We start from the raw sequence: 14,067 nt of genomic DNA on the forward strand, positions 1-14,067 counted from the left end.
GAAGGGCGTCATTTTTATGAATTTGAAGCCTGTGTTTTATGTTTTGGCTTGTGTGTTTTTTGCGAATAGGTAGCTAGGTTTTTGAAAGATGGGTGGACGCTAAACAGAGAAAAAACTTGGAATGGCCTTAGGTTGCTTAACCTTTGTTTTGGCGCTACTGCATGGGACTTTTCAATTTATTCATATTTTTCCGTTTCAGGTGTAAATATGATACAGGGAAATGTGAAATTAATAATAAAAAAAGTAAAGACAAGTATTTTGCGAACACCAAAACAAAACAAAAACAGCAATTCACTATAAAATAATCAATATAAACGTACAAAACCTTTAGAAGCAATCACTTACCAGCTGGCAATGTTTATTTATAGCTATATAGATCCTTGAATACACACATTTAAAATATGCAGTGTATATCCACTCGATCATCCATGACCCGATTAAACTATGCACTGGCGCACTCTCAGAAATAATTCTGCTGACATATTAATACACTAGCTCACAAAGAAACTCACTCATTGAATACTATCTAGTCCATTTGATCGAAATGGAGGCCCATAATTCAATTTAAAGAATGCAATCGATTTTGGACCGTGGAGGCGAACTTGAGCACAAAGAATTTAATGAACACGGTTTCTATGAGTTAAGCTGTTAAGTACTGCAGACAGATTTGACGCACAGACATCAGCTTGTATTCCCTTGCTTTCAGCAGCTGTATAACGGAGAAATAAAATGCTCCCCTCGGAGTTAAATTGTTTTGACAATAAAACCTCAATCCTCGTATTTTTTCCTCGTGTGTTTTCACCTTCCTTTTGCTGGCCTTAAATAAACAGTGATAAAAAAGTTGTTTTTTCCTTGTGACACCCGATACCTAGTTTATGAATACCCCTTTTCTTTGGGTATAAATTCTATGGCGCAGTAAGTATCATTTTGTCAAAAATTATAACTGTAACAAGAGTTCTTAAAGTAGAAACTTTTACAAATAATTCACAATATTGAAAATACTTTAATTAGAGTTTTGAATATATAAAAAATTCAGACTTGAGTGAACTGCGTCTCGGTTGTCCTCAATTCACCTATTTAAACTCGGTTTTTAAACACTCATATGTCATTTCAGGTCAAGGATAAGCCATTGAAATCTGGCGTGTATTTACGTTTCATGAAAATAACAGAAAAACAACAGTTAATACATATTATTTTTTTATGTTTTTAAAAAGTTTCTCTGCATCAAATATTGCAATAATATACAATAACAATCTATTCCTGATCCTGCAGGTTATAACACAGCACTTAGACTTTGTAGAGCCGTAGGGGGTTATGTACATAGATAAAATATACATGCATAAAGGACAAATAAATATTATGAACAATGGTGAATTCAATGATTTACCTATGGTGTTATTACTAGTGAGTTAGTTATTAAAAATTATGTGTAAAAATGGTCTTTGATCAATGGGCTTGTACTGTGATGGTGAATTTGATTTTCCATCTTGAAAAAAAAGGGGGGGGTGAGTTGGAAATGTAATCACTTTACTCTAAATCATCATATTTGGTAAAGTAAATCAAAAACATACAAATGAACACATAACAGTAAATACAAATAAATATGATGGAATCCCTATGATTTTTTTTATATCAAAATGTATTTTTGTCTAATCTCCTTGGTCTACAAATTATTTAGTGAACAGAAAAAATGAGCATGATCTTCAATAGTTTTCTATCTAAAATACAGGTATAAATCGATACAGAATGCCTTCATATGTAAACTCAAAACAAAATGAGACAATATTTCTTGGTCATATAAATTTGATTTTGATTTTAAATGATGAAAAGTAGGAATGTAAGACAAATGTCCTGAGCTATAAATATACGAAAGAAACAAAGAGGTAAAAATACCAAGAGCTGCTTGAGCACAATTTGATATGGCTATGTATTGGCAAGTCATTGTAATCAATAATCTCATGTGGTAATTAATAATTAATGATAATTAAATAAGGCTTATACAACAGTCAGTGTTGATTTCTGACTTCTGTTGGAGAAGTTGTTATTTCTGGTTGACATGTAATGATATGTTCCCTTTTTAAATCTCAGGACCGCACCAGTGAATGAGGCGGGGGCATTGTTAAGTAAATCATTCATTTTGGTCTTGGTTTCCACAATGTAGTTATTGTGTTCTGCCTCTGGGCAATCTACTTTCTTTATGCATCTGTTAAATAAAGAATGGTTGAGATTAATAATTCTGAAATTATGCAACTTGTTAAAATATATAAAAAAAAACAAATGAATCAAATGAAATACTGTATGCAGGAAAAAATTTGCCCTCATTTTATTTTTGCCCCTGTCGCCCTACACTTCATTGGGCGAATTTAAAAGGGGGCAAATTCAAAGAATTAAGTAATGAAGCTAATTTCAAATTATGTTATCCGATATAACATAACTTTTTTTTATAAAACGCGAAATTAACAGATGCATAAAGAAAGTAATAGAGGCCTGCCCCAAGTTTTGTTATATCGGATAACATAAGTTGAAATTAGATTCATTCCTTATAATTTAATTTCAGTGTAGACAATGAGACAATATTTCCTCCGGCAAAAAGGCTTCAAATTGAGCATTATTTTAAAAGTAACGTTAAGCGGAGTAATAGGTTTTTGACGTAACTCATTGTGACGTAGGCAAGTTATGTTATCCAAAATATTATATGTTCCTCTGAATGATTCTGCGAGTGAAATTAAATTATTACAGTATAATGTCAGTATAATGTCTTAAACAAAAACTGTGACTGGGCGAATTTAAGACAGGGCAAATAATGAAACGGTAAAATCATGAGGATCCTGCCTAAATCAGGAAAGTTGGCATGTATGGGCAAATTGGTTTGCAAGTGTGAGAGGGCGAAAATAAAGCGGGGCCAAAATAACCCTGTATACAGTGGCAGCTTTTCCCCATCAACCTCAAAAATGAAAGTTAAGTAAAGAATAGAGAAAATTATTCCAATATTTTTTTTTAAAGTAAGTAAAATTACCTGTAATAGCCAGCAGATGCCATGGAGACAGCTAGATTTTCTGGGGAGACGTCAGTTTTACCGTGGTATATCCAGCGAATGTCAGCATTAGCCCACATGTTGGTCTTTTCAAAAGGCATTGGAAAATTATCATTCAGGTCAGCAATCTGTACAATATTGCTTCTATCGGTGCCTGAAAAAAAATTTAAAAAGTCATACTCTACATCAAATCATAACAATAGCTTTTCACAGAATATTTGAGAATCCACCATTTTCTACTGGTTTTCTCCCTTAGTTTGAGAGCTCTAAAATATTGCAGCAAAAATAATTTATCAATCTATAAGTCATTTGCACAGTTTCAGCCGAAATCATTTGGTTTATGGATGTCTTTCTTAAGAGACTATGATTCATTCAAATCTTTCTTACAAGTTAAAGATTCAGATTTAGACAAAAATTCTCAAGAAATTTCAGTTCAAATCTTAAACTGCTTACATTACAAAATATAATGATATTGAATTTCTATTTCTGTATACTTTTTACAACAAATATTTTTTCATTCTAACTTTCCCCTGCTCACTCACCTCCTGTTCCCTGACCCTCATCCCCTGCCTGTCCATCCCCTCCACCCCCGCCATTGTTATGTGAGTTTGAGCCCGTCCACTGTATGTGTACGGAGTCCGATTCTGACAGCTGTAGTTTATTAGGGATAAAATCATACTCCACGGCTGGGTATGTCTGCACTATGTTTCCCCGCTTTCCTCGTACATTTATGTTGAAGATGTTATCTGATTGGATGGAGGAAGATCGGGGGAGGAGCTTAAAGAGATGACTGCGGTCCTGGAATATACGCCCTGTCTGGTCAGTGTTGATGTTAAGTCGAAGGGTAGATCTACCCCCCACGTCAACATAAGGGTTATCCTCGATAGGGGAGGCAATCCCCTCTATTCCATCATTTCTGTGAATAAAATAAATCTCAGATGTAAATTTTTATGCCCCCGTAAACAAAGGTTCAGGGGTATATAGTTTTTGTTGTGTCCGTTTGTCTCTCTGTCTCTCTGTTTGTCTGTTTGTCCACAAAAACTTTAACCTTGCCCATAACTTTTGATTTAGTGGAGCTATGACTTTCATATTTCACATGTGTATTCCTTGTGACAAGACCTTTCTTTGGGTACCACCAAATTTGACCTTTTGACCTTGGAATTTGACCCACTTTTACATGAAAATTTAAAACTTTTACTTTGGCCATATCTTTTGAACAGTAGATACCAGGACATTTATACTTCACATATGTAATCTTTGTTGAAAGACCTTTCATTGGATACCAACAACCTTGACCCTAAGACCTTGACCTTGTAGATTTCTGTACTTGTGAAAAAACTTTAACCTTGGCCATAACTTTTGCACGGTTAGGGATAGGGCTTTCATACTTCATATATGTAATCCTTGTGAGAAGACCCTTCATTGGATACCAAGAACTTTGACCCTTTGACCTCAAGAACTTTGACCCTTTGACCTTGACCTTTGAGATTGACCTACTTTAAATAGGCAAACCTTGACCATAACTTTTAAAGGCTTAGGGCAAGTGCTTTCATACTTTACATATTTAATCTTTGTGACAAAACTTTTCATTTCATAACAAGAACTTTGACCCTTCGACCTTGACCTTGGAGTTTGACCTACTTTTTAAAAAATTGAACCCTTGCCATTACTTCTGAACTTTTAGGGCTAGGGCTTTCCTGCTCTACATAAGTATTCTATGTGGCAAGATCTTTTATTTGATACCAAATTACATTGACCTTTTGACCTTCACCTTGGAGATTTTTGTACTTATTGAAAACAAAAACTTTAATATTGGCTTACTTTCAAATTTCACAATTGTTTTCCTGTGAGAATACCCTACTTTTGGTACCAATTAATTAAATTTGCATTTAAGAAAAGTTTTATCTTTGATATGTTGCTATAAGGGGGCATCAGTGTTTCACAAACACATCTTGTTTGTATCAATAACTTACATATGCTTCACATTCGGGGCAACAGAATAATTTTTCTCATTGTCTGTTTTATCTGTTTTCTATATCAATGTCACTAAAAGATTTGTCCTAATACTTTAAAATGTTGTGTCATTATAGTTAAATTTGCTTTTTAAAAAAAAATTATATCCATCGAGGAAGAGTAAAAGCTAAGATGGAATCAAAATTTTTATTATTGAGTAGGAAAAACTTGTTCAATTTATGTATGGTCAGTTAGAGATGGAGTTCAAATCATCCAAACTTACAAGTTCCTAGAGCTGTCAGTGGAATAGGGGGCATAGTCATCTGTTGAAATGTTGTACCTGAAAACAGAAAAACAACATTTTCTATAATCTTTAATTTAACCCAGCCCAGATTTTATTGTATCGAATTTAATCATAACATTTGTTATAATTTTACAGCAGGGTTCGTACATAAATGAAACTTAAAGAAAACCGTGTGTTGTAGGAATAACTCCTGACATATACATTAAAACACATTAGGTACACAGTCTTATGGCAGACATTACCTCATTCTAAACACACATCTCTTTTCGTTGTTGGATGGGAAATAAGGCAGGGTCCACATGTAACGATTGGCCTCTCCATTTATACCATTCCCAAGGTGATTTGACCTGTGAAGAGTTTATAGTTATCATCACTGTATGGAATATATTTTATCTCTTATAATTTGCCCAATTTATTACTTTGAAAGTACATTATCTCTCCTATACATGTGTAATGATCATTATGATAAAATTTGGTTATTTTTAGTTAAGGGGGGACCTATGTCCGAAAAGTCTTTGTGTGAAATTTTCAAAACTTTGACATTTCTTTCCTGACCACTTGATCTTAATTTTTAGGTATTAAAAACAATACCTTTTAAATTATATTCTTATTTTTACACAGGAGAACGTGCAAAAACAGTGTGAAATGCTAAAAATAGATTATTATCAGACATTATTGTTTTATTCAAAATATGCGCTAAAAAGAACCAAAAATGTCAAATCACATTTGAAATCAACATGTATTTAACTTATATGACTTGTATCTTTAAAATGATGGCAAATTCATTGTAATTCATTTCGCATGAAAAATTATAAAGGAGCACAATGTAAGGATCACCCCGTTTTTCTTGTCGTATTTTTTACAATTCTGACATGCATAACAGGTAATATCTTAAAAAGTCTTTGTGTGAAAATGTTGTAATTCATATTTTTTAGAAGAAATGACCCCTCTCTTTATTTTAACAAGGTAAAAAGTATACCTTTATGATAAAATAAACGAGAAATATGACGTTTTCATTTATTTTTGTACTCTTCTGTCATAAATATTGACTTTTCTGCACTAAAAAAAGGTAAGTTAGCACTGACAAACATCTGAATATAAAACTATTTTGCAAAAAAACGAGTATTTTGTTTTGATAAGAAATAATTTAAACATATAAACTCTTTTCTTCTTCATTCTAATCATTCTGCCTCCCCTCCCCCTTCCCCAACACCTAACAGAACCTAGGAATGACTTAATTATACAATAAAATCTAAATACACTATAAATCAATAAGTAAATATAGGAACAAGTACATTTCTTAATTTTTCTTAGTTTTATCCAGAAAATACAATTAATGGTAATCATAAAATTAAACATATTTTCCTAATACTTTAGCCGTTGTCTTTGCTGAATTTTATCTTATATTTTTTGCATTTTTATATCAGCATATCATAGAGGTATTTCTTCACAACTAAATTATCAACAAAAGAAAGAGAATTCTGATATTAACAAACTCCATAAATCAAATAAAACTGTTTTAAATGATGAAAAAATGTTCTTCTTGTAAACTGTATTCGTTTTTGATAGATAACAATGTTATGCCTGTAATCACAGTTGCAAAAGTCAGCGGGAAAAAACAAACGTCGCTATTGTGACGTCACATAACGCTGCTTTGACGTGGAACGACATAGGTCCCCCCTTAAATATTCTCTTGTAAGTTAAATAACTATTTTTTAATTGTTATCATCATGTTCAGTATTTTCTTTTTAAGGTACATGTACTTCATGTACATGAAGTTTTTTAGTTATATTTGTTGTCACATCAGACACATTTAATAATTCATCATAACAGATATTTGTGCTTTATATATGCAGTATTTTTATATAAATGTTTTAGTACCCTTACCTTGACCAGTCCGCTTGTTGACAGTCTAGAGGTGGGGCCTGCACTAGACACTCTTTCTTGTTCACGTCAGTGGCATCATACGGCACCGCCCAGATGTATCTGTTTCCCTGCCCTGCTTGAGACGTGCACTGAGCTTCACTGGTGATTTCTGGGGAAATTTATGTCAACTTGTCAAATGCATTAACATAATTAACAAGAATATATACAGAAAAAAATATTTCAGTGCCTTTTTTTCTATGATATCTAGTAACTTCCTTAATGTTTTATAGAAGAATTTTTTTTTTCAAAACCTAATTAATGCAAGTTGTTTTAAAAATAGCCTGTGATGTGCCCTGTATTGTTTCTTGATGATGTTTTAATTTTAGTAAAAACTTTATGTTTAGTGCTGAAACTATTCACATAGTACAGAATTTATCAACAATACAAATACTTCTTGTCAGTGGGGGAAGGGGGGGTCATAAATGACAATTATTTCTTACTGATTTACAGTAATAAGAATGCACTTTAATTAGTTAATAAACATACGAGTAGCCTTTTCGATGTAACTGCTAAACTCCACCCACTGTCCCCCGTTTTCTGTACACTGTTCTCTGTTGTTCCAGCGAGACCAGTGTTTACGACTGCCATCTCCATACTCCTCTATACACTCGCCATAAGCCTGCCTGTTAAAACTCCCATCCACAAAGAAACTGAAAGTACAGAAACAAAAAATTTAATTATAACAAAATACTTACACAGTCTGACTAAAGCCAGCCCCTACTATTTCATTTTTAGTCAGACTGCATACATACACTAGCTTTTGATCAGAGATGCATGTTTTACACTCTTTTAGCAAGGCAATAAAAAGTCCCATTTTAGTTCCAAAGAAACATTTGAAAAGAAATAAAATTTTCATATAATACAAAGAAAGACTAAAAAAGCTCCGTGTTTCCATGCACGGTCACTCAGGTTTTGAAACCTACCTACACAAAGATGTATTATCAGTGAGGACAGCGATGTCTGTCCAGGGGGTGGGGTGCCAGTATGGAAAGTGATCCCGCTCCTCCGGGCACTCATAACCATAGCGATTCCCATTGGGATTCTGACGGGTATAGATGGCGCTGCTAAATCCTAGTCCATTGTTTGACTTCAGCTCCTGGTCAGCATTGAACAGTCCTGTCAGCAGAAAATTATAGAGAAGTTTGTCATAAAAGCTAGGGCATAATGAATGAATCTGGATTTGAGTCAATTTGATATCATCTGATCCACTGCTACAAATTATTTTTTTTACGTTCAATATTATATATATAAATTTGTAATAATTATTTTTTTTCTTATTTGATTGCTTCTTTGAAACTTCATCAATGATATAAAGCCAAACCAATGCATTATTTTATATGAGGTTATCTCTCTTTGATTACTTTCTTAGATTTTCATAGCACTATATTGAATACCGATAAGAAAATATTTCCTTCAGTTGATTCAATGATGCTACATGTATTATATACCGGTACTATTTATTGATGCAATCCCAGTCCAAATGATAAATTCCCTTTGTCTACCTAAGAATTTGAAAACACTGGTAACCCTTCCCTGGTAATCATTGAATTGCTGTCTTTAATCATGTTGTTTTTTTTCTCATATATACACTTGTTATACTACTTAATCTCATGATTCCTTATCATTACAAATTATGACTCACCCCCCTTATGTGTGTCTCTAATGTGTAGATAATTGTTCCCCCCCCCTATAATTCCATTTTCCTGACCATTAGACCCCCCCCACCTCAAAGTCCCCGTACCTCTGTTTCTCTCCCTCAGGTAACACTTGTCGTACCAATCCCATGATTCCTGCAGCACCCTCTCTGTATTGATATTGTTATTCTTTCTGTTCTGTGCCGTATTTTTGTTCTCGTTTAAACTGCCGGCCCTGTTGTGATTCGGAGTTTGAGTTGTGACACCATTTCTTAAAGTGTCTGCTGTGCCTGAAAGCAAATCAAACTTTCATTTTAAGTTAATTAATACCCCCGGTATTAATCCATTATCTGAAGTCATAAGTGTACAAAGTTTTAATATATGTATTCTTAAAAGCACCCTAAACAACAGGTAATTGATTTTATCTACTTATCTAGTCTCAAAAAAATATTACCTTTTAATAAACCAGATTGAAAAATATTTTTTTGGTGGATAAGAAAATTCACATGTAGATAATGTCAAGTAGTAGTGCCTGTGTGTAGTAGGTTATAATTAGCTGTTGTACTTATAGAAAACATTCATTTGTGTAGACTTCATTTTATAAATACAGTTGAAAACTAGAGGTACTGTGAGAAATGAGCTCACTAAATGATCCCCCCGCCTCCCATATAAATATAATGGCAGTGTCCATATGTTGTTGTGGGAAATCCAAAATATGTGTCAGATCAAAAAGTAAAATAGGAGGTGCAAAATGGCAATAAGTAATAAAGATTCTGTGAAAGTTTCATCAAATTTCATTCAGTGGCATGAGAAGAGTTGCTGATAAGAGATGGATATCCAAAGTGTAAGAGACGGACGGACATACAGACGGATATACTGATTACTACATGTATATACCCTCCCGCTTCTCAAGCATGGGGTATAACTAATATGAATACTGTTATATGAATTATGTTCAAGAGAGATGAAGGTCCAAACCTTTTTCTTTATGTATTATTGTATTTTAACCATAATATTTTGAATACTCAAATATCTCAAAGTATTCTTAGCCCCTTCATGTCTGAGATAATGAGGTATGACTGCATGTATTTGCATCATAAAATCTTATTCTAATCTGCATACACAGTAACTCATCCATTCACCATGTGAATACTAATGTCTACCTGAGGTTGCTATAGAGATCTACCTACAGGTGAGGACACTTGTACTGGAGCACCAGGTGACAGTTCTGTTTCTGAGGGTTATATTGAGACCTACCTACAGGTGAGGACACATGTACTGCAGCACCAGGTGACAGTTCTGTTTCTGGGGGTTATATAGAGACCTACCTACAGGTGAGAACACATCGTCCTGACACATGTACTGCAGCACCATGTGACAGTTCTGTTTCTGGGGGTTAGTGTTCTCACTCCCCCCACATCCGTGTTGATTGGTCCATTCCACCGTCAGGTAAGTCTTGTCTTTCACATTGGGGGTAGCCGACGCACTTTGGAAATATTGCTGTAAAATAGTTTCATGCAAAATAAAATGAAAATTTTATCTTTTTTTTTCAAGAAATTAAAAAAAAAATTATTTCAAATCACTTTTAATTTGCAAGATTTTTATTTTTGTGTAATTAAAATAGGCAAGACTAGACCATTGATGCATATGAAAATTCCATTCTTGCTATAGAAATTACCAAATTTTGTGATCGTGCATACAAATGAACAGATAAAACAACTTTTTTTAAAATGATAAAAATTATACCAAACATGCATACATCTGTTTGCTTTGTATCATCTATCCTTAATAAATCAATAAAACTATCTAAACAAAATAATATTTTGCAAATATGGATTATTTATTGTAACATAATACCCATGCAAAGTTAATCTCCTCCTAATATATTTACTTCGTTCGAAATTTTCAGAAGGCATAATCTTTACAACAGTGGACAGAGTAAAATTACTTTAGTTTTACTTTATGAGTCTTAAATTTATAAGCACAGGTATGCAAATTTATATACATGTACTGCTGAAAAGCATTCTGCACAAAAGAATTTGAAATCTGATATGAGTACGTAAGGAGGTGTTATATATTACTTGAGTTTTATACAGGGAGAGCGCAAAATTTAATATGAAACAAACATCAAGCCCCTAAAGTAAATATTTATCAAAATTATAACTTAAGTAATAAAATTTTAAGGTGCGTCAATAAGAAGACGTACAATGTACAACATGAAGTAGTCTGTCGTAATTGCCTAGATATTGTACACACTTAGAGAGTCTAATGTCATTTAGTCACCCCGGATTGCCTACTTCCTGGATTTTATAATTGAAACTTACATAGCATCCCCTTTACGGACTTCTGAGGTTGAAAACCGGGGTCATTATTTAATACTATGTTAAACTGGCTTCCTTATGAGACAGGAGAATTTTCTTGAGTCATGTGATACTTATGACTATAAGATAGCCTACATAGTGCACACATACTTAGATGAAAAGTAATTTATTTCAAGATTTTTACAATTATTGCTTGTTTAAACTACTACATGTATATGTATGTAAACATAAAATTTCAATATCATACTTCAAATTCATTACTATTCAAAATGCTTTAATCTTTTCTTTTCTGAATGCAGACTGAGAGTTTAGTCTATATATGGCATCTGCGACTACATGTAGTTCATGTCATGGCCAATAAAACACCTGCTACTGGTTAAAGGGGCACTGATGCTATTTTCTTTTGAGATGGAAATTCTATAGTCATTTTGTTATAAAATTACAGGAAAAAATCACAAATTGTTGGACAGCTGCATGTTAACATGACAGACAACAATTTAAGGACCTACAAACTGTCTAATTATATCAATTATAACACCTTGTTACAAAAAGGTTAAACAGTATCACACCCACAATTCTGATTTGTGAATTAGTTCACCTATTTTTCCTATCTCGTGTTACTGAAATTCTAATATACAATCTGAAGAAAAAATCTAGATAAAAGGGGGTGACAAATCAAAATTAAAAGTTGCATCAAAGGATTTTTTAAGTCACTTGAATCTGAATTTTGTTATTTGCCATTATCTTGTTAGGTCTGCAAGCTTAAACAAATTTCTGTTTGTAGTTGCCAACCTATAATTTTAGGTAGGCAGGTAGATGCACCAATATATTTATTTTTATTTTTTTTTAAATTGTAGTTTTCATATTTTTGTTAGATAACAAAAGAAAGCTTACTAAACCTAAATAAGCACCACTTGTTAAAAATACTGATGGACACAATTTTTATTTTCAGCCTTAATGATTTTAATGCACAATTTTAACTATGTGAATATTAGCTGGCACCAAAATACAGAGCACCCCCTTCCAAAATAGGCCATCAATATTTATAATTAATACAGTAAAACTTGTTTAGTACGAACATGGATATTGGGAATTCACGGATATAACAAAGCTATCTGGATCCCAAGCTATGTAAATTTAATGAATTCCTTAAAAGGATATACCGTACATGTAATGAATTACAGTTATAGCGAAGTAATTTCATAGGTCCCACTGACTTTGCTTTAACCAAGTTTTACTGTATACAGTTTTTTAATAATTTGCAAAACATTGTACTTTCTGCACTGCTCATGATACTCACCAATAAATTCAACATATTGTTTCAGTTTTCTTGCTTCCTTCTAACCATTTTTCATGATTTCACATGTCACGTACCATTTTCTACTGTTTTAGCATTCCCACATGATATGGGTTATTTTAATGGTTTAGAAGTCTCACATGCTGCCTACCATTTTTAATGGTTTAGCAATCTCACATGCTACCTACCATTTTTAATGGTCTAGCAATCTCACATGCTACCTACCATTTTTAATGGTTTAGCAATCTCACTTGCTACCCACCATTTTTAATGGTTTAGCAATCTCACATGCTACCTACCATTTTTAATGGTTTAGCAATCTCACATGCTACCTACCATTTTTAATGGTTTAGCAATCTCACATGCTACCTACCATTTTTAATGGTTTAGCAATCTCACTTGCTACCTATCATTTTTAATGGTTTAGCAATCTCACATGTTACTTACCATTCTATACTGTTTTCCTTCGTTGTTCCCTGACTTGTCATCATCTACATCTCCCACATTGTAACCCCCTCTGTTGTTGTTCTGTAATTAAAATTGATAAATATATAAAAGTCTGTAAATAATTCACTCATACTTAATACAGGTAAATGGACTCTATTTGCATGACAGATGACAGGAAATTATGCAACAGTTTTTTGCTTCTTTGTTTGTTTTTTGAAAATTGAATAACAACTCTCATAGACTTTTCAGCTAACTGAGCTTAGAATTCTACTTGTGGAAAAGACAATTATCAGGATGTGTATACAAAACAGTTAACTGTGCATATAATGGTACATGTAGCTGGTGTTTTTATACACACATACACAGAGTATGCAAAAAATTAATTTTAACTTTTAATATCATAATTTACATACAACTGTCATACTTGTACAGAGGGAGGAAGGGGAGGGGCAGTCCAATGCAGGCTTTATATAGTATACAGGTCATTACATACTTTTAGGATTATAATATATAAACACACAAAGGTAAGAAATTACAAATGATTTCGAACCTTTCATGATAACTGCAATACTGCTCTTTTGCAAGCAAAATGATATACTTTTGTAAAATAAACATAAATTTAAAGCAATTTTTAAAAAAATGTCATTTGATTATCTATCAACAAAAATTCTGCCAAACATTTTTGCCCTGCAAAAGAGTTGTGCAGCAGTTACCATAAAGGGGTTGCCAGGTAATTGAGCATACCTGAGAATCAAACACCCTGTTAGCATTGGCCCTTGTTGCTGTGGCCTCATTCAGTCGGTTGTTACTGCCTCTCGGCATATGTAAGTACAAATCTGTCCTGACATGGTGGAACAGTAATAAACAGGAACAAAACTGTACCAGCCTCCTCATTCTATAAAATGAATTAATTTTACATTGAAACTTATTAGGTATATCATACAAATTATCAACAATTATTTTATATATCATCTATTTACTTAGTATTTCCAGATTCAATTTTTGAAAATAAATGCCCATTGTAAGGTAGGGGCATATAAATGTTCAACAATCATTTAATTAAGGTATTATTTATTTATTTTCTATGTACAAAATGTGTAATTGCCAGAATTACTGCCCTTTAAAGGGAGTATTCTCATCTATTCAATACG

At 33.0% G+C, this 14,067-nt stretch overlaps 1 protein-coding gene across 1 annotated transcript; it reads right to left on the reverse strand.

The window, feature by feature from the left end:
• Positions 1–1,180: 1,180 nt before the first annotated feature.
• Positions 1,181–13,808, reverse strand: LOC134263593 (protein DD3-3-like). Its single transcript, XM_062745981.1, has 12 exons — positions 13,661–13,808; positions 12,917–12,997; positions 10,180–10,351; positions 8,959–9,141; positions 8,141–8,333; positions 7,704–7,867; positions 7,179–7,326; positions 5,534–5,638; positions 5,271–5,327; positions 3,577–3,950; positions 3,017–3,188; positions 1,181–2,203 (listed from the first exon to the last, which is right to left on the reverse strand). The coding sequence occupies exons 1-12, from the start codon at positions 13,736–13,738 to the stop codon at positions 1,996–1,998; spliced, it is 1,935 nt and encodes a 644-aa protein (XP_062601965.1). The 5' UTR covers positions 13,739–13,808; the 3' UTR covers positions 1,181–1,995.
• Positions 13,809–14,067: the final 259 nt, after the last annotated feature.

Source organism: Saccostrea cucullata, unplaced genomic scaffold, assembly GCF_032062105.1.
Source record: "Saccostrea cucullata isolate Sc308-1 unplaced genomic scaffold, CSIRO_AGI_Scuc_v1 ctg727, whole genome shotgun sequence".
In the NCBI taxonomy this organism is placed as follows: Eukaryota; Metazoa; Mollusca; class Bivalvia; order Ostreida; family Ostreidae; genus Saccostrea; species Saccostrea cuccullata.

What these genes read in the sequence shown, in the direction of transcription:
- LOC134263593 (XM_062745981.1), bottom strand. Translation starts at nt 13,738, where the DNA reads ATGCCGAGAGGCAGTAACAACCGACTGAATGAGGCCACAGCAACAAGG. An exon ending in ACAGGGTGTTTGATTCTCAG is followed by an intron (nt 12,998 to 13,660) that starts GTATGCTCAATT and finishes TTTTAATTACAG; the next exon opens with AACAACAACAGAGGGGGTTA. An exon ending in AGATGTGTGTTTAGAATGAG is followed by an intron (nt 5,328 to 5,533) that starts GTAATGTCTGCC and finishes TTCTGTTTTCAG; the next exon opens with GTACAACATTTCAACAGATG.